Genomic DNA, 21,126 nt, shown 5'->3' with positions numbered 1-21,126 from the left:
ATCCACAAAAAACAACAATACTTTCACGAACGACTGGTATTTCCCAGTGTGCAAAGTACATTGTGCAACATGCTAAAATATGCATTCAAAGAAGGGATGCAACAAATGCCTTCATTAATTGTTCATTTGTGTGCTATTCTAGTCACCTGGTCTATTCAATTTCTTCATCCTGCTATGTAAGGCAAATCTGCCTATCTTGATGAAAGAAATGAAAGGTCATTTGATCAAAATTGTCCATGAAGGAACTACGAACTGGTCTATTGGGACATCATCATACTTGGCTGAGCCCTATTTGATACACCTACACCACATGCACTTCCACTGGTTTTCACAAGATTGGTGACAGCTACTTCACAATCTACTTCCCTTTAATTGAGAGGGGCTACATATGAAAGGATTTGTTATATACAAGGACCAAAGGGGTACAACATGGGCTAGAGGCATGCAAAATAATTGTTTTCAGACTTCCTTCAAGAGTACATGTACTCCATTTGCCGTCAAAGGCTACATTTTACAAATCTTTAAGAACGGTTTGTTAATTATAGGCAAGGTAATTTCGGATGGGGTATCTTGTGCGAAAGGGATAGGTGAAGGCAATCTGTTTTACAAGGCATAATCAACAATGAACAAAAGCAACTTGGAGTCCGAAACTGACTCGAGGCAAGCAAATTATTAGTATATTCTCATACATCTTTTGAGACTTTCCTAAAGCTATTGGCCCGTATTCTGAAGTCAGGTTTAACTTAAACTCAGGTTTAAAGTTGTGGTTCAAGTATGGATAGCCAATTGTTACATAAATCACTAACAGTACAGATATCATACTTCAGCTCATTTGGCTCTCAAATCATTCTCAATTGTCTAGGAAGTATAAATAGATGATTGTCTTCATCATCGATGAATCAGGAAACAGCACAGTAAACACACGAAACATACAACTTAATAAAAATTTTGATACTTTTGGCTTCCCATACTTAAACTACAACTTTAAACCTGAGTTTAAGTTAAACCTGACTTCAGAATACGGGCCATTGAGAGGCTACACCTTGAGGATCTACAAAACGTTCTCCTAAATTATTAACATAGTAGTGTAGGTAGGTACATGTAGGTTGGTAAGGGAGGTTTTTGTGTGGCAAAGGGATAGGTGAAGGGTTTTTTTTACTACAAAGACCAATAGCCACGTGGGATACAACATTGACTGGAGGCATGCGAACGGATAGTTGTGTTTTCAGACCTCTTTCGAGACTTTTTCCTTGAGCCGTCTAGGGCTACCGACGGTCGTGACCTCGTCATCGTCGCTGTCAAGGTCTTTCTTCTTGTGCTTAGACTGAATGATGGATGTGATGAAGAAGAAGAGGTGATAGATTAGTAAGTGAAAGGATGATCTTGGCCCACAGAGGTAACCAACTTACATAAATTTCAGACGAATCTTGTGATCCTCAAATTGGCAACAATTACAAATTTTCTAATCATTTTCAAACTTTGAAAAAATTAGGAATGGATGATTGTAGCAAGTTTAAAGCAAAAGTCACCATTTTGCATTTGCAAACAGTGTTTTTTTTTCTATAATTGTGTTGCCAGTTCAGAGTGTTGAATGAAAGGTACATGTTCATGTACATGAATATCTTAACCCATAAAGGTTTGACCCACTGCACACAACTAGCCACCTTATTGGTGACACTAAGCACTGCAGCCACTTTGCAGTGGCACCAACTGGCACCTGCCCAATGGACTATTAGCTGCTAATAGTCCAAGCATAAGGGCAATAAGATATGTACTTCCGACCCCCTTTATGTCGGACCTTCAGGAAATTTTCTGTCTCTGATTTCTTTTGACATTCTGCAATGCTCTGATGTGACCATGACTTGGGCAGTTTATAAAACTTGACAAAAATGGAGGTCGGATGTACAAAACGGTTGACTATTTTACGGAATTTCCCATAATGAAGACACAGTACCTCCATGGGCTAAGAAATAAAAGGCAAAAATCAAAGATATTATCCATGCTGAAATGAAGTTATTATTATAATGAGAGAATGAAAATGAGATGAAAAACCTGTGTAGGGTATCTTTAAAAAATAATTTAAGAGGAAAATGAAGGTTTCACATGAACAAAGCACTGCTTCCTGCATTGCCAAATGCAACAGAATATAGAATGGTCATCACCTGAGAAATGTACTTAAAATGAATGACACTCCTATGCCTATTAAAAATGTTAAATCCATCTTGGTCAAATCGAATCTAGGATGTGTTTCAGCTGTGCGTCAAATCATTCTTGGTTTCATGGATGTCATAAGAACAGCCTGATGAAACAGTATTAAAGGTTGTGTAGAGTGCTCGAACTGGGTCGGTATTCAATTCAAATCATGGATTGGGCCAAACATTTGGCTCAGAATTTTGACTCATTTTGTAGACAGTACAATAGTTAGCATTTTACTTTAGAAACCAAAATGTGCTGTTAAACTTGAAAGCCAAAATTCTTACTACAGGTACATGTACTAAAATGCAAGCTAACATGCAATTAGCACATGTGCTGCACCGAACAGCGCTACTTTGCAATCCTTTGCAGAACAGGGCCCTGTCTTACAAAGGGTTAACTCTATTGAAATCCATCAGTGTCATAATTTTTTCTACAGGAAATTTGCAAAATGTCCAACAGAGAACACAGAAAGTTATCAAGAAATCAATGAATTTATGGACATACATACATAATTGGACAATTTCTTGAACAAACATGCATGTTATATGTTGACTTTGCTGGCTTTCCATAGTTGCGATTGATCGGATCAATCACAACCCTTTGTAAGACGGGCCCCAGAACTGCTGCGTACAAAAAAAAACTTTTCTGTGCAAATGATATTTCCAAACTATCTCGCTTAATTCTCATTGAGACATGACATGAATACATACTTAGACAGATTCAGAAATAGAATCTCAAATGAAAATACTTTGTTCATATTAGCAAATACCTAAAAAAAAAAAAAAATCAAAATTCTGATCCACTAATTTGATTGAATACCGACCCCGAGCCCCGTCTTACAAAGAGTTACAATTGATCCGATCAACCTCAAGTATGTGGGAATCCATCAATGTCATAATTTTTTCTTTAGGAAATTTGCACAATGTCCTTAGTAAACAAAGAGAACCACACGAATCTTCAAGAGAAAGATTGATGTATGAATATACATCATATCTAGAAAACATTTTGAACAAGCATGTAGTTTATATGTTGACATTGCTGGCTTTCCATAGTTGTGGTCGATCGGATCAATCGCAACTCTTTGTAAGACGGGGCCCTGCCCTTCAGAAAGAAATCACTTCAAGACAGTGTGGGTTATATGATGTGAATCACTGCATACTAAAATCAAGAGATATTTGACCACTAGAGGGCGTGCTTCCAACCTTTAACCTCTTTGCACTCGATCGCCGTGCACTCAATCGCCGTGGACTAAGCGGTGTGTCGTCGTCTTCGTCACTGCTCCCTTCCTTCTTCTTGTATTTATACTTCAAAACAGGAAGGCAACATGCAATTAGGACATCAATGTCGGGTTGGTCTCAAATTTTTCACATCATGAAGTCATATTGCAAACAATGAATATTTCGCCACGTGCGACTTATCAAATGTACACAGCATCGTTTACATGTTCCACATTTCTATTTCATTAAACTGATTGACAATGAACATTTCACAAAGAAGTGGCTTAATGTAAATACATGGATATGATAATAAGCATTACCAAGGCAAAATGGAAAAAAAAAGGATCCATTTATAGCTGACTTCTAGTGATAGTTCATTTCGAGGAAATCTCAAACAACAAAACAAATTGGTATATGTCTGATGAGGATTTGGGTCAGTTTTTTGGGCATCAAACGAAAATTGTTTTGACTTTGTCCCAAGCCCCCACCACACAAAGCATAGCAATAAATTGTAGAACAAGGCCTCGTCTTACAAAGAGTTACGATTGATCCAATCGATCATAACTCTATGGAAATCCATCAGCGTCATAATTTCTTCTACAGGTAATCTGTAAAATGTCCTTTGTAAAGAAAGGAGAACACATCAAATTGTCAAGAAATCAATTAATTTAGGGATATTCATTCATATCTAGAAATTTTTTTTGAACAAACAAGCAGTTTACATGTTGATGTTGCTGGCCGTCCATAGTTACGATTGATAGGATCAATCGTGACTCTTTGTAAGACGGGGCCCAGATCTGCATGATTGCTGTATTGACCATTATGAATAATCAATGATCAAAACAACTTTACGATCAATCGCTAAATAACAGCTAAAAGAGAGCCCTACATACCCCAATGCCATGAATGACAGGATGAATGTATTCTGAGATGAGAGTTAAAATTGTTTAGGAATATTTTTAAAAAAGCACATCTAAAATTGATTAAAGCCAGCATGACAAGTTATGATGGAAGATGAAAAACTATCAGTAATGTGTATAGATACAAAGCTATTATATCAAGGATCGCACAACAATATTTCTGAATGAGCTATTAACGTCACTTTTGATAAACACTGAATTTATGATTATCACATTTAATAAACGTCGAGTTTATGAATGTCATGTTTGATAAACACTCAGTTTATGAATATCACATTTGATAAATGTTGAGTTTATGAATACCACATTAGATAAACAGAGCTTATGAATATCATGTTTGATAAACGATAAGTTTCTGAATATCACGTTTGATAAACTGATATACTTATAAACAAAAAAATATCAAGTTTTACAAATATTGGGTTTATGAATAGAGAGTATTTGCATTTACTACAGAAAGACTCTCTATAACGCAGCAATTCCTTTAAAAATGCAAAACAAATCACGAAGGACAGCTGAGAGGCTTTCGTAAAAAGTTGGTGGACCGGGACAGCAGTGTCGTCTTTTGACTCAGGACAATGACATATTTGCTATTGTTTGTCCGGTCCAAAACTTAAGATGATCTGCTGTCCTGGTCCACCAACTTTCGACAAAAAGCCTCTCAGCTCTTAATATGATTTGACTTGCATTTTCAAAAGAATCGGGGCGTTGTAGAGAGTGCATCTGTAGTAAACTCTCTGATATCACGTTTGATAAAACGTTGCATACCTGTTTAGTTCTTCTTCTTAGCCTTGTTGATATAGCTATCGTAATCAAGGACTTTATCATAACATTTTTGAATGAGTTTATGAATACAACGTTTAATAAACGTTAAGTTTATGAATATCACGATTGAAAAAACGTGGCATACCTGTTTAGTTCTGTCTTTATCTTTATTCTTCTCAGCCTTGTTGATATAGCTATGGTAATCAAGGACTTTATCATAACGTTTTTTAATGAGTTTCTGAATACAACGTTTAATAAATGTTAAGTTTATGAATATCATGATTGAAAAAACGTGGCATACCTGTTTAGTTCTGTCTTTATCTTTATTCTTCTCAGCCTTGTTGATATAGCTATCGTAATCAAGAAGTTTATCATAGCGTTTCTGAATGAGTTTATGTGGACCTTGGAACATGTTCAACAGACTGTTCAGAGGAGACATTACTCTCTGTTGGACAAACAATGTCTGTAAAGAAAACGAGAGAAAAAATAGGCATAAGACTTCAAGATGGCTTTCGTAAATGAGTGGAATGCTGAAACCCGTTCTTTAATGAACCAGAAAAATATTTTGAGATGATGAATGTATCAGAATTATTTTATCAACATCATTGTTTCCATCAAATTGTAATTATAATAATCATCCATATTACCACAGGGATTCTCATCACATTCCCACCACCACCACCATCATCATCCTCCTCATCATCCTCATCATTACCATCATCATCATTATCATCACCACCATCATCATCATTACAATCATCATCATCATCATCATCGTCACAATAATCACCATCATCATCATTACCACCATCATCATTATCATCATCATCACAATAATCACCATCATCATCATTATCACCATCATCATTATCATCACCATCATCATCACCATCATCATTATCACCATCTGCATCATCAGCATCATCATCATCACCATCATCATCATTATCACCATCACCATCATCACCATCATCATCACAATAATCACCATCATCACCATCATCATTATCTTCATCACCATCATCACCATCATCATCACAATAATCACCATCATCATCATCACCATCATCATCATCATCACCAACGTCAACATCATCATCATCTTAAAAATCGTCTTCATCATCATCGTCAAAACATACCCATCAACTTACATAATCTTTGTAGAGTTTATTGGCAAGATGATTTTGTACTGCTTCGTATTTGTTGACCTCGTGAAGGTTAGATTGGTTGGCATAGTAATCTGATATATCACTTCCCACTGTGGCTTCTACTGATGTTGCTTCCTGCCATACAAATCATAACATTACATGTACCATCATTAAAACAGGGAAATATAACGTTATATTACATAGGTTAATGTAGATTCGAATCAGTGATAGGTCAATACGCCATCAAGTGACCATAGCTGCGAGGATCGCATTTGTTATATTCTAGATTTTGACGTCAGTTCAGTGAATATAACTGCGTTGTATTGTCAATTGCGACGTTATATTCACTAAGGTGACGTCACTCGCTGAATACAAGTTGCGTAACCAGGTAGTTTATTTGATGTACGCGCTTGTGTTAACGCGTCAATTGCATGAAGAACATGCTTGTATTAAAAAAAAATAATATTATGACATACATGTAGATGGATCAGAGCTGTAGCAAGAATTTTGAGTTTGAGCCAGATGATGAATGCAATTTCGGATGGCGAATCCACATACACTATATACATGTAATATAACAGATATTGCCTGGTCTATCGTTTTAATACATTAACATTTCAACTCCCCTCCGAAGCTATATTTTTCCCTCGGGATATTTTCCCTCAGCACTACGCGCTTCGAGCAAAATATAATTTCTTGGGAAAAATATAACTCTGTCGGGAAGAGAAAATGTTATATTCAAACTCTAGGTAGGCAATATCTGTATAATAATAATAATATGTCCTTTTATATCAGGTGGAGCGCAGTTACTATGTGCATATATACTCAACTGCGCTTTGATACTTGGTATCATATTATTACCCCGGCTATAGCTAAGCCGCCATATTAATAGGCGCTAAAGCGTTCAAGGAATAAATCCTACCGGGTACCCATACACCTCACCTGGGTCGAGTGCAGCACAATGTGGATAAATTTCTTGCTGAAGGAAATTCTGCCATGGCTACGATTTGAACCCACGACCCTCTGTTTCAAAGTCCGGAGACTAATCCACTGGGCCACAACGCTCCACTAATATCAATGTTACAAATACACAGTGCTTTTCCCCACTGGTGACATGATATTTGCTCCTGTGACATTTGCTCCAGTCTTTAATATCTCAGAAGGCATATAGGGTTAGAGTTAGGATTGTAATTGAGTTTTTGGTTCAGAATAATGTAAACAGAAGGATAATACCATGGTCACATTTGCTCTACGGCGGCCGTACGGCGAGTCGAAAACAGCCGTTTTAACATTTTTTGTCCAACTTCATATACCGGTAGGTGGTTTGAATTGAAATCAATACGACTGTTTTCGTTATAGAGCAAATGTGACCAAGGTATAAGGGTTTATTTAGTTTTGGAGGTTAGTTTTGGATGTGAAGATTTTCCATCAGAGCTATCATCGCCAGAGCAATTATCGCTGGAGCAAATAAATTGAGTTTGTGTACAATCATATACAGTACATGTATGTGATTTTAAAACTACATATGTGACCTACCACCCCAAAACCACCAATAAGTCGCCACGTAAGGTTCTCTGTAAATAGCCGAAATAGTAATTTAGTCTCCAAAATACAAAATTTTGAAAAATAGCTTATCTGAAAGAGTAATTCATTCTTCTTCATACTGTCAAAATTTGAAGTTGTGAAGTTGAATAAACGAAAAGATACAAGAGTTTCTTGGACACTACTTTTTCAGACTGCTTGAAAGTTTCACTGAGAGTACACAGTGAGGCAGTATGCACATCTCATGCTTGAGTGAACCCCAAACTTCAAACCTTGTTTTCTCCTCATTTTTTAAGCTCTTGCTGAATTTCCTCTGCATTCAATCAAGTGCTTGTAATGGTTATTGTTGGTCAATTTTAACATATTATATATCATTTCAAAGCTTAGGAAATTCATTTTCAAGCTCAATAAAAATCTCAATATTCATTTTGATCGATTTATTCCTGGTTTTGGGTTGGTAGGTCACATATATGCTAAAAGATGGGATTTTAAGGTTTTTTCTGAATATACATGTACGTAAATATTTTTAGAGATAAAGCATGTTTCATGAAAGTGATAAATCATTTCAATTACTTGAAGCTGACACAGTAAATGTACTTTCACCAGCTGATGTTGCGTAATTTTGAAACCCCTGACCCAAGTGTCGCAAATTCAGTATCGACAGTTGTGTGAGACTTGAAAGAATAAAGTCACAAAATGGTAAGGCACTATCACGTTACAAATTTATCACGAAAAATGCTGTAAACTAGCCTTAAACACGGAAATACTGAAGCTTTTCGACATGCACCCATCGCAATAAAATTGCATGAACGCCAAGAACTCTAAAGTAAAACAATACATAGAACTGAGACAATAGACGCTAAACAACGAGCTGTGATTGGTTGTCAATGTAATCAATTCTCCTCAACAAAAAAATGCTGAGGAGGGGATCTTTTAAGGCTAAGTGTTTGTTACCTTGAGTTGTTCTAGATACGCATGGACATCCTTGACGAAGATTTTGATGGTTTTCTCTAAGGTATGGAAACGCCTCTCAGCCTTGTCAAACTCTTCATCAATAGTCTGAAGAAAACAAAAAGTAATGAATACAAAGAGATGTTTGTACACGTTTGGCTTTCCATAATTTTTGGAGACATCGAGACTATGAAAAACATGATAAACTTGAAATATCACTGAAGGTGGATTAATAACTCCGCCCTATGCCATTACTCTTCATCAAAAGTCTGAAGAAAACAAAAAGTAATGAATACAAAGAGATGTTTGTACACGTTTGGCTTTCCATAATTTTTTTAGACATCGAGACTATGAAAAATATAATAAACTAGAACTATCACTTAAAGTGAATAATAGCCCCACCCCATGTTACTCTTCATCAATATTCTGAAGATAACAAAAATAATGAATAGAAAAATGTGTACACATTTGGCTTTCCATAATTTTAGGAGACATCAAGAACATGAGAAGAACAACATAACATCAGTCTAAAAATAAAATTTAATGGAATGCTACATGTAGGTTAGATATGTACTTTTCTTCAATATTCAAAGCAACGAAAATGCACGAGGGCCCGATTGCATATAAGACACTATTATGGTAACTTTGCTATCCAATGGTAACAGCCATGGTGAAGATGCTCAACATACAATCAATATCAACGATTCCATGCAAGTAGTTGTTCCTCATTCTGAGAATTTTTTTCAATGATTTGATTTCCAAATGTAATGATAAACTGATCACCTAATTCTCAACAGATTAGTGCTACATTTGACTTTAAAGATAAATTCCAGTTTTGGTAACGATCTCAAAATGACTTTTTACAGAATCTAATATAATGACCACTCAAGTGTCTGTTTGTATGAATAAAAAATATGTGCCAAAGGATTCTGGGAGAAATTGTGTAATTGTTGAGAAATAAGCAAAATAAGCGCGGATTCGGTCACTTCCGTCGGGTCTTTACTTCAGCAATAGTAATACACTGTCCCACGTGTGCCTATCTGTGTTGGTGATCTTAAGTGTGAACGTTTTTCAGCGTAGATTTCAAAATTTCACAAAGTTCAGTTTATGTAACTGTACCAGAACTAGATCCACGATTATATTCTGACAATTAAGCCTGGTTTTACAGACTTTCTCATGAAATCAGCGTTTACTGCAACTACTGGCATTTCTCTTTAAATACTTAGACCACAATTCAGACCAGGGTCTAAGCTAAAATAAGGCCCGCCTTACAAAGAGTTACGATTGATCCGATCAATCTCCAGTATATGAAAATCCATCAATGTCATAATCGTGTTTCGTTTAGAAATTAACACAATGTCCTTTGAAAACAAAGAGAAGCATACTGAATTGTCAAGAAAACAGTGAATGTATGAATATATTCATTTCTAGAAAATATTTTGAACAAAAATGTATTTTAGATGTTGATGTTGCTGGCGTTCCATAGTAGCGATTGATCGGTTCAATTGCAACTCCTTGTAAGAGTTCATCATTCTATACCTGTGTACCGAGACCGGTCATCTGTGTAAATCTTTGGTTAATCCTTTGGGATTTCTTTCGGAGTGAATGTAGATTAATCTTCCCTAGTTTATCGGTGATTGCCTCCTGACCTCGATGTCTGTATTTCAATACTAAAGAAAAAAAAACAAGATAATAATGGGCATTTCATAGCGCCATCTACATGTATCTAGAAGCAATCGATTCCGAGGCTCATTGTTATCATTATTAGCTGGAGCTGCTTTTCAGTGCTAGTGCATTCAAGAAATGAGGCTGCGATAAATGCATTGAATGCTCCCCAGGGAGTGGAAATTGTGCACTTTTTGTGTGGGATTGAAATGAATCCAAAGACCGGGGTAATAATATGCTGTAACGCACTTTGAGCCATTCTGGGAAAAGCGCTCTATAAAAATTGGCTATTATTATCATTATTATCTGGTTTTAAAGTCATTTTCAGTAAGCTTGATATTTTCCCATGGGCAATTCCATAAGACATGTTTGTAACAATCCCCTATATAAGGGGACTTCATAAAATGTCCTGTCTCTGGTTTCTTGTACCTTTGACTGTCCATAATGTTCTCAAAGGACCATGGCTTGGTCAGTTTATGAAAAGAAGTAAAACTTGAGAAAAATGGAGGGGGGGGGGTCAGACGTACAAAAAGGTTGATTATTTTATGGAACTGCCCCTCTCCATCCATATCAACATGTTGTTGAGAATGATCTGGGTCTCTTTAATGAATCATTCATTGTTACCTAAATCTTTTCTCCTCTTGAATTCATTGATATCCGTGGCAACCTCTGTCATGGTTGTGAGAGCAAGCTTGAGGGTCGATCTATCTTGGTGGTCTTCATCAGTATACTGAAAGAGAAAGAGAGAGAAAATAAAATAATTACAACACTCTCCGAATTCAAAGCTCTATTCCATCCAAGTCATTTTTATTCAATTCTCAAAAAAAATCAAATCGTTACTGCATTTGTCATCTTTGAAAAAAAAACATCTTAATCTCTGAGGAGAAGAAATGACCAGTTGTCTCACGATGTATCTAACGAAGTAGGAAAGCGACGTTTTCGTTTGCAATCTACTAGACTTCGTCAGGCAAAATCTTAATCTCTGTCCAATATATTAACCATTTTCATGAAGATTCCCTCGAATTTTACTAACAAAAACTGGTTAAGAAATTGGTATAAAAGAAGTATGGTTTAATCATTCACTGATAATGCTAGCACGTAGGCTGAGGTACATTTCGATTTCAATGAATAAGATGGTAAAATTAACTGTACATTCACAACAAAACAATACATTTGGAAAATGTTCACATTTGTAACCTGCCATTCCCAAACCAACAATAAGTCGACCAAAATGAATATTGAGATTTTTATCGAGCTTGAAAATTCTTTTCCTGAGCATTAAAATGATATACATGTATGTAAATTGACCGACAATAACCATTAAAAGTACTCGATTGAATCCAGAGGGTGTTGTGGCGTGCCCCTGTAACCCAAGCTAGGTGGGGAAAGTTACAAATTGATGTAGAAGTTCGATGTTCGAGCCCCGGTCTCGGATGGTGACGTTAAAGGTAAATAATCATATCTGATTGATACACGTCTGACAAAACTCAAATACACACACACACAGAGGAAATTCAGCAAGAGCTTAAAAAATAAGGAGAAAACAAGGTTTGAAGTTTGGGGTTCACTCAAGCATGAGATTTCACAGTATGAAGAAGAAGAAGAATGGCTCTTTTGGATAAGCTATGTTTTTATTTTGGGGATTTTGAAGACTAAATTACTATTTTTGCTATTGACAAAGAACCTTACCTGGCACCTTATTGGTGGTTTAGGTCACATTTATTATAATGATAGAAAGACATCATTTGAAGTAATTATCAACAGATAAGTCGTGAAAATTAAGGAACTGAAAATTCAAATGATTCCTACCTTATAAAGCTCAGCAATGAGTAGATGATATTTGAGTATTCTTTGAACTGGTTTGATGAGAAATGAAGCAAGATCCCAACAATTGGTACTTTGTCTGAAAAAAAAAACGGATAAGTTAAGTGGGAAATCCATCCACCATTTTTGTAAAAAAACATACTGAAGCTTTTCGACACGCACTAATTGGAGTAAAATCGCACGAACGACCAGAGCGCTAGAGCGAAACATCCTTAATAATGAACCAAAAGAGACAATAGACGCTAAGCAACGATCTGTGATTTGCTGTCAAGGTAAACAGCTGTAAATTGAAGCATAAATTGTTTACCTTGACAGCTGCTCATAGCTTGGCATTAAGCATCCATTTTCTCCTTCTGTTCCATCAGGTAGGTTTACTGAGGAGACACTGCCCATATTTAAAAATTCATGTCGAAAATATTTATTTGAAAGATTACAAAGTGTCTTTAATTGAATCTTGACAAACCATATGTGTGCATGTGTGTGTGTGGATTTTTGTAGGTATTTTTCTTATTTATTCTCTAGATTATCATTGTATATATTTTTCATCTCATTCTTGCTGTAATGTACTGTATCAGGGGTCCCTCTCACAAGCTCTGCTTCTATGTGGTCCCAAACCTATCATGTATTCTCATTTCTTCTTAAACTATGTAATATGTCTCTTGTTTTGATTGGTTTGAATAAACTTGAACTTGAACCTACCTGACTATTCTAGACCTTTGTTTGTATAGTCCAGCACTTCTCGATAAGGTCAAAGGTCATGTCGGATAATACATTATTAGTATACAGATGATGCACATATGTGAGTGCATCGGCAGGTTTTGTGAGCATAAATGAACTATGGAACTATTAAAATCTACAGTGGGGCAGCCGAGTGGGTTTAGACTGTCATCAGTCTTACAGATGCGCGAACAAACCTTTGCATCATTTGTGTTATATAATGGATGAATTTTTGGTGAAAAATAAAGTTTTTTACAACCATGCACAAGTAATCACCGGAAGCATGGCAAATTTACAGGATGCATGGTTGTCCATGCATCAGTAATTCCTTATGCATGATTCCCGTTTTATAATAATACATCAAAATTATTATAAATACCTATTTTTTCCACTCCCTCGGGAGTAAACTTACCTGACTAGTTCTAGACCTTGGTTGATATACTCCTGCACTTCTGGATTTTCTTCATACTGCACAAACAATAAGAAAATACATATATTAATGATTACACAACTCGTACATTCATCCACAACAATAATGATGATAATAATAATAGGCATTTATAAAGCGCCATCTATCTCGATTCTATTCTATATTATATTCCGAGGCGCACAAGAAAAGAAAGAATGAGATAGTTTGGATGAGTGTCAAAGTGCCAATAACTAATACTGTTAAAAAAAATAAGACTTTGGTTTAGATCCACAATACTCTACACGTGCGAACAAATTCCTCCATCTTCTGAACCCAACAAACCTTAAAACAACTTGATGGAATAATTATAATAATAAAAGTTTTATTTTATTATAATGCTCATTGCACTAATCCTGCAACAGTTCTTTTGTATACATTGACAACTAAAGATATAAACAAATTCAACAAATAGAACTTGGGAGTACAACTTGGCATCCTCGTGCAATATATGGCCATTAGTCTTTCTCAAGCGACATAATTTTATGTAGGGGTCCCATTATTTGGAATAAGATCCCTCAAAATATCAAGCAGTGCAAAATACTTCAAAGCTTTAAAAGACATTTAAAAATACATTATACGCAGAAAGTCTAATACTAATAGTAATACTGATATAAATACAATTGTATACTTTTGTTATTTTTGTTGTTCTGTATTTCCTTAAGTTCAGCATTTGTTTTTTAAATTGTGTTGTTTTGTGTTAATTTCAGGATCACTAATTTATAGGTTCCTTGTAACTTTTCAGTGATCCTTCCAACTTTCTAAAATACATGTATACTCACTTTTGTTATAATGTATTTTATTGAAAATATTAATACTTCTTAATTTGTATGTTTTTTATGAAGATTGTGGTTAAAGTTTTAATTTCAATTTCAGTCCCTCACTGGAATTCTTGGCTCTGAACGATGAGGCCTGGGGCCTGTCTTACAATGAAGTGTGATTGATCCGATCAATTGCAACTATGGAAAGCCAGCAAAGTCAAAATAAAATACATGTTTGTTCAAAAAAATTTCTAGATATGAATGTATATCCATAAATTCATTGATTTCTTGACAATTTGGTGTGATCTCCTTTCTTTATAGACAGAGCTGCCAAGTTGTATTTTGCATTTTCAGTATTCTTATCCCCCAAAATCAGTATTTTGACCCCAAAAAACGTATTTTTACCATGAGATAAATATGCATCCATAATGGCAAAGTTTGATCACTTCTTAAATTATTTTGCGCCCCACACCGTCGCACACGAGATCGAAAGCTTCACTCTAGATTTTGGTTGTTCCACTGAACTGCGTTGGCTCACTCACCAATACATAGACTGAAGAATTTGGAGGCCCGTACGTACAGACAACGTATTAGCAGTAACGTCAGATCTAACATTTGACGGAAACCTGATTTTTTTCCGATCGTTTTTTGCACATAAAATCATAAAATGTCACATTATGAAAAAGAAATTGCATCCATATTTACGGAAAAATGTATGAAATTCAGAAATATCGTACCTTAGACCGCAGTTACCGCTAATTCGTTTCAAATTATGATCGAAACATCGTCATCTTCGATCCTTCCGTCGGTCAACGTAAGTTGCCATCTTGGATGACGTCATCATCCTTACAGACGTATTTACCAGTCGCAAAATACTGTATCGCGATTTGAGCTGCTGCTTTGCGCTAGTAAACTACGTGCGTGCGCTCGGAACTTGTCACCCACATTGATTCGCCAGGATATTGAAAATTCTAATCGGAAAGCCTTGATGAAAGCATAACTCATTGAACGTAGAGGGCAGCAACACACGGCTGCCATTTTTTCATCTCCGCCCGGAAGCTCCCAGACGCTATAGTGAGGCGAATACCTTTTCTTCTCTAATTTGTTTTTCCCGTATTTTATCATGAAAAAGCGTACTGCCGTATTTTAAATTGATTTCCGTATGAAATACGGAAAAATCATACTACTTGGCAGCTCTGTATATAGGACATTTTGCAAAATTCCTGTAGAGAAAATTATGACACTGATGGATTTCCATAGAGTATAAATCTTTGGAAGATGCGGCCCAGGTCAGGTGCCCTCCTACTTGTTTTGTCCTTCACCGACAGCATAAAGGGACAAATGTGCAAGGGAAATGTATGAGAAATGTTTCGCAGGGTAAGTTTGATTTCGCCCTTTCCCCTTTATACAGCGTGAAAACGAGAATTTCTGTACAAACAGATTTCTGCGAGCTTTACAAAAATTTACTGTGCTCACTCAAGTGTAACATTCTGTCAAAATTTTTACTGTCATTAGATAGATGAGACCCAAACCCAATATTATATGTGAAAAAATTACCCACATGTTATATATTTTTTAATTCCTAGGGCTTTTTCAAAGTGTAAACTTTATTTTGATACGCACTGTAGAATTTGTTTTAAATACAAATGCATTTTACACATTGACTTTTCTGGCTTTCCATAGTTCCGATCGATTGGATCAATCAGGACCCTGATCAATCACAACTATGGATGGCCAGCTATGTCAACATCTGAAATGTAAACTTGTTCAAAATATTTTCTAAAAATGATGTGTATTCATACATTCATCGTTCTCTTGAAGATTCAATGTGATTCTGTTTGTTTACTACTTAGGAGAAAGTGCAAATTTCCTGGGGAAAACATTATGGTATAGATGGATTTCCACAGAGTTGAGATTGATTGGAATCAATCGTAACTATTTGTAAGACGGGGCCCTTGGAAGCGTACCTTTTCTAGGAGAGCGGAAGCATCATCGTGGTTTCTACAGTACTGTGCGTAAGCTTCATGAAGACTACGGGATTGATCCATGAAAATTTTACCTGCAAAGAGAACAACAGAGAAGAATGAGACTTTGCCATAATACATGAATTTTGGATCTAATTTATTTTTATTTTGTACTATATATCATGTGCTGTGCTAAGCTTTACTTTGTAATCTAGTGTGCACTTTAATGCTTTGATCTGTACAGACATGGTCTGTAGCGAAATAATACTTGTTATTGAAAGGGCTACCCTGCATAAGGTAGACAGAATAAATAAATATAAAAACAAATAAAAATATTAAAATAATAATAACATAAACATGTAGATACATGTCTTAAAACAAATGCTTCTAAAGCACAGCAAATTACTGGGTGTGCAATCCTGGACCTGGGGCCCTTTCATAATGCTGTTCGTAAGTTAAGAGTCACTTTAAGAACGACTGGTGATTCTTTATTGTGGTAAATGGTATATTCGTTGCCAATGATTACGCGCGTATGAAAAGGTTCACCAGCCGTTCTTAAAGTCGCTCTTAACTTACAAACAGCTTTATGAAACACCCACCTCCCTGGGGGGAGATGTAATGCCAAACGACATGAGTTCTATTACATCCATACACAAAGTGAATAAGGTTTTACTAATAAGCCTTGTCATTGACATTATTTCAATCTAAGAAATACATAGAACTTTCACACTAAACTAAACCCTACAAAATACTTAATGTTCAACACACTTATGCATCAAGGATGGGGAGAGAAAAGGTCTATGCATTACACTCACAAACAAAATTATATTCTGGACACCAACATCAAATGAAACAATCCTTTCTGCTGCAGCTTCAATCTCGTAACGGAAGCCTTCTGGATTTCTATAAACTGCTCCGACCATCACAAAAGAGGCAGTAAGCATCATCAATATCAATACATTGACAAGACCATGATATAACTGACTTACCAAAGAGCTGATTCTTAACAGGTTTTTGGGGCGTAGCTTCAATCTTCTTGAGGAAGCTCTCTGAATTTCCATAACCTGCTCTGACCATCACAAAAGAGGCAGTAAGAATCATCAATATCAATACATCGACAAGATCATGACATCAAGGACTCACCAAAAAGCTGATCCTCAACAGGCTTTTGTGCCGTAGCTTCAATCTCCTTGAGGAAGCTCTCTGCAACCTCTATGACCTGCTCCATGTTACCAAATAATACATCCAGCTCCAGACCTTTCGCCTGTTTATAAAGGAGAAAATAAAGCAAATAATGTACAGGGGATTGTAACACAAAGCTTGGCATTCATCGCAGTAGAATAACGTTGATTGCAGTGACCACCAGCATAGGAAATATATGAAATACATGAACGATTTTGCTTCCATGATACTCTGTCTGTTTTGTAAATTGTTTGACAGTATTATCATTTTATTTACTTTATATTGCTGTTTCTTCTTGCCAATGAGTAGATCTCTCCATACCTTGTAACACTTTTATTTTCATTGAATTGAATGTCTAATTTGTAACAATAATGATTAACTGCAATATGTACAGTATAAATACTCTAAATAAAAAATGACATACATGCAGAAATGATTGTGATATTGTTAGTTTCTTATTGACTCAACAATGTTGAATCCCATTCACTTTAAATATCTTTTCATTAAATAACTTCAGCTTCTGCAAAAAAAAAAACACACTGAGCAGCACAAGGGAAATGTGTGATTGATTAATTGCCTTGACAAAGTCTACAAAAGTGGACAAGTAAAACATCTTGGTTAGTAGAAACTTTAAAAGTTGGGTATAAGATCATCCCTAACACATGATATCAGCAATTCATGGTTACTCCACGTATGAGCACCAACCAACTATTTAACTTAAGATTTAACATGCATTTCTTTTTCTTTCACAAAAATTTTCAGTTGATACTGTTCCCTATCTTCTTATGAGTATGTGTGCCAATAAGCTCATAAAAATGTGAAAGAAATTATTTCCTTTGAAAAAACTTTGGCCAGTCATTTTATAATTGAACAAAAAAATGGTGCCCCATGTCTGTGCACCCATTCACTTTGCATGCGATTCAGGAATGTTCATATGAGAAAAGCTGCATTTTGAGGTAGTCACAGGAAATGCCCAAATTCTATATTTTCTACCATCTTGAGTGAGAGTTTTTAATGAATATCTGTCTATGTATTGCAATAGTAAAGTTTTTGGTCTTTGCGTATCTATTTTTTTCTAGAATCGCGCAGATACTTGTGTGCACAGAGAAGGGGGACTGCACAGACTTGGGGGAACTTACCATACATGCATATCATAGGTACATGTACATGTATGGTCATTAAAAGGTTAGAAATGTTAATAGTGCATTCGCTACAATACTAACACAATAAAACAAACCACTTGGAGAATACGAAATATAAAGAAAAAATACACAGCAAACAAGCAGAGTATACTTAAAAACCAAACCAAATGAGAGAAAACAAAAACATGATGCACCTACAGACATGTTCAAAGTCAATTCATGCAATCCAAGTAATTGACGTTTAAATACAGTGAAAGCTTTTTAGTACTATCTGTGTATAAAGACCATAAATCGGATCAACTGCAGATTAATAATATTTATGCAGAAGCATTACATATTTGAGATAATATCAATAGCATACACAGGGGTTTACAATCGTTCAACCCCCCCCCCTTAAATTCTTTCAATACCCAACCCTCCCCCCCCCCATAAGACCTTTTTTTTATTTACTTTATTGCTTTTCAATTATTTTTTTTTGCAGTACGAAAAAACCTAAAATTGGTGGTCAAGCCATTTTTTTTGTTGTTGTCAACATTTATTTAGTTTGAACACCCCCCCTCTTAAAAAAATCATGTGTACGCTACTGGATAAAATTAATGTTAGTCCAAAAGTATCGAGTTTTCCAATGTACATGTACATGTAGAGCGTGCAGGATTGTACTATGCATACATATAATATAAAGCATGCATTAAAAGTGCAGCATGTATGCATAAATAATGCTAAGAATAATAAAGCAAACGGGCTAAAAATATAAGGTTTATAGCAAGTGTAAAGGTTAATTATGTGTAAGTCACAGGTCTAGCACAAAAAGGGTTTTCTTTTAAAACTTACTCACAGATATTGCTTTATAAAAATGTTTGATTCAGTATATAGTTTTAAGGAAAATTTGGGGGACAGCGTTTTCTTAAAAAGATGAAGATTGATCAGACAAATTTTAGTTTAACTGACCGTTATGCTGTTTTAGCTAGTAACTAGCAAGTGAATACCGACATGTAGTCGCTCACTTGATTCCTTTAAAGATCATTCGTACTGCACACAGATAAGCGTATATGGGACTACATCTAAAATGCCAGTTCAGCTCTTTTTCTCCCATGTTTCAGCTCTTTATGCCAAACATAAGGGCATCTGAAGAGCAGTCCTTGGTAAAATATGAAAAAAAAAATCAAAATTTTACTGTTTGAAATACATGTACTCCAAAAATTTGCTTTGCCCAATCAATCATGGGCCTGGCAGCCGCTGTGCAGCGCCAGATCGAAGGGGCTCTATCCCAACAGGGTAGCAGCAACTCCCATCTTCTAACATCTTTTGGACTGACCCTGGGGGCCACTTCCATTTACGAGTGGATACCATGCGTGACCATGAGATCTCAAAAAGCACCCTAAACACATATTTTCCATATTCTGAAAATGCACCCCTTAACAAGTATTGGCGTCTGAAACCCTACCCTTAACAAGTATTGGAAACAAAACGATACTTTTGGCAAGTATTCCCTGAACTTGACCCCTAAACAAGTACAGCGATATTTCAATGTTATGTCACGGACATCGGTAGTCGGTTTTCCCCTTTACCTACATCACCAAATAACGATAGCTCCAACTGATTATTCCTATTTTTCGCACAACTTTTGTTAAACTTCAAATGCAGAATGGAGTCAATTGGTTAGTGCATATTCAAAATCCATTATAAGTGCTTGTTAGTGTTAGTTCGGACAGCATCCTGTAAAGATATGGGACATTTATTCTGACCGCTTTCTTCTTCTCTCCGCTCCGTTCCAATTCTTCCATTTCTTCTTCGGCCTGCGCTATCAAAATCTCACTGATAATCATCTGGTCAAAAGCGAAACAAGGGGAGGGAATAATACACTGGGGGGACAATGGTGAGGGAATTAAAGGGGAATCCAGCCTTGGCCGTAAAATGTTGTTTTGGGAAGGAGAAAAATCAATTAAAACAGAATGGTGAAAGAAATCGGACAAGCAATAAGAAAGTTAGAGCTGCTTTAAAATTGAGATCACTAATATTATGTAGATTTCAAATTAGCAACTCGGTACAGTATTATGACAAGGGGCAAGGACAACTTTCCCATAGGCCATGTACTTTATTATCAGGGATTTGCGGCTTTTTCCTAAGTAATCATTCCCCTGGGGTGGTAATCTAAATATAACCCAGGTAGTATATTGTTTTATGTCCTCATGAAAGAAAAATATAATTTGAAATGAAACTTTTGGGAAAAATGACATTTTAGCCATAATATGTATTGGAGTACATGGAAGAGTAGTCCTTGCCTTACATCACTATGGCATCCCATTTGAAGTCTCAATGGGTATAGTGATTGCCAATATTTACAACTTTTAACATTCATATCTTTCTTGTTGTTTGCCCGCTATTGTTCAAACTTTCACCTTTCAACTTGTCTGATTTTTCTTTCCCTTATAAACAAGTTTTTATTTGGGTTGGATTCCCCTTTACATGCAGTATGCTGAGAACTATATCAGGGCCCTGTTGCACAAAGAGTTATGATTGATCTGATCAATCGTAACTCTATGGAAATCCATCAGTGTCATAATTTTTTCTACAGGAAATTTGCAAAATGTCCTTCTAATCAAAGGAGAACACTCCAAATTGTCAAAAAATCAATGAATTTATGGATATGGATTCATATCTAGAAT

The 21,126-nt window shown here is 35.8% G+C and overlaps 1 protein-coding gene across 7 annotated transcripts in view; it reads right to left on the bottom strand.

The window, feature by feature from the left end:
• Positions 1-21,126, bottom strand: part of LOC121417243 (dynamin-binding protein-like) — a 72,150-nt gene that overhangs the window by 13,040 nt on the left and 37,984 nt on the right. For 4 of the 7 annotated variants that reach the window (XM_041610879.1, XM_041610884.1, XM_041610881.1 and 1 more), the window contains exons 11-21: positions 20,206-20,286; positions 17,280-17,400; positions 16,140-16,231; positions 13,358-13,413; positions 12,214-12,307; positions 11,029-11,134; positions 10,279-10,409; positions 8,743-8,847; positions 6,250-6,381; positions 5,400-5,561; positions 1,232-1,324 (exon numbers count right to left, since the gene is read on the bottom strand). In XM_041610879.1, coding sequence (XP_041466813.1) covers positions 1,232-1,324; positions 5,400-5,561; positions 6,250-6,381; positions 8,743-8,847; positions 10,279-10,409; positions 11,029-11,134; positions 12,214-12,307; positions 13,358-13,413; positions 16,140-16,231; positions 17,280-17,400; positions 20,206-20,286 — 1,173 coding nt within the window. Of the gene's footprint in view, positions 1-1,231; positions 1,325-3,398; positions 3,501-5,399; positions 5,562-6,249; positions 6,382-8,742; positions 8,848-10,278; positions 10,410-11,028; positions 11,135-12,213; positions 12,308-13,357; positions 13,414-16,139; positions 16,232-17,279; positions 17,401-20,205; positions 20,287-21,126 lie in introns of all 7 variants that reach the window. The other 3 variants (XM_041610883.1, XM_041610885.1, XM_041610882.1) reach the window with 3 other exon arrangements.

The sequence above is a fragment of the Lytechinus variegatus genome, chromosome 6 (assembly GCF_018143015.1).
Source record: "Lytechinus variegatus isolate NC3 chromosome 6, Lvar_3.0, whole genome shotgun sequence".
Lineage (NCBI taxonomy): Eukaryota > Metazoa > Echinodermata > Echinoidea > Temnopleuroida > Toxopneustidae > Lytechinus > Lytechinus variegatus.
This window is presented reverse-complemented; position numbering and strand designations above follow the sequence as displayed.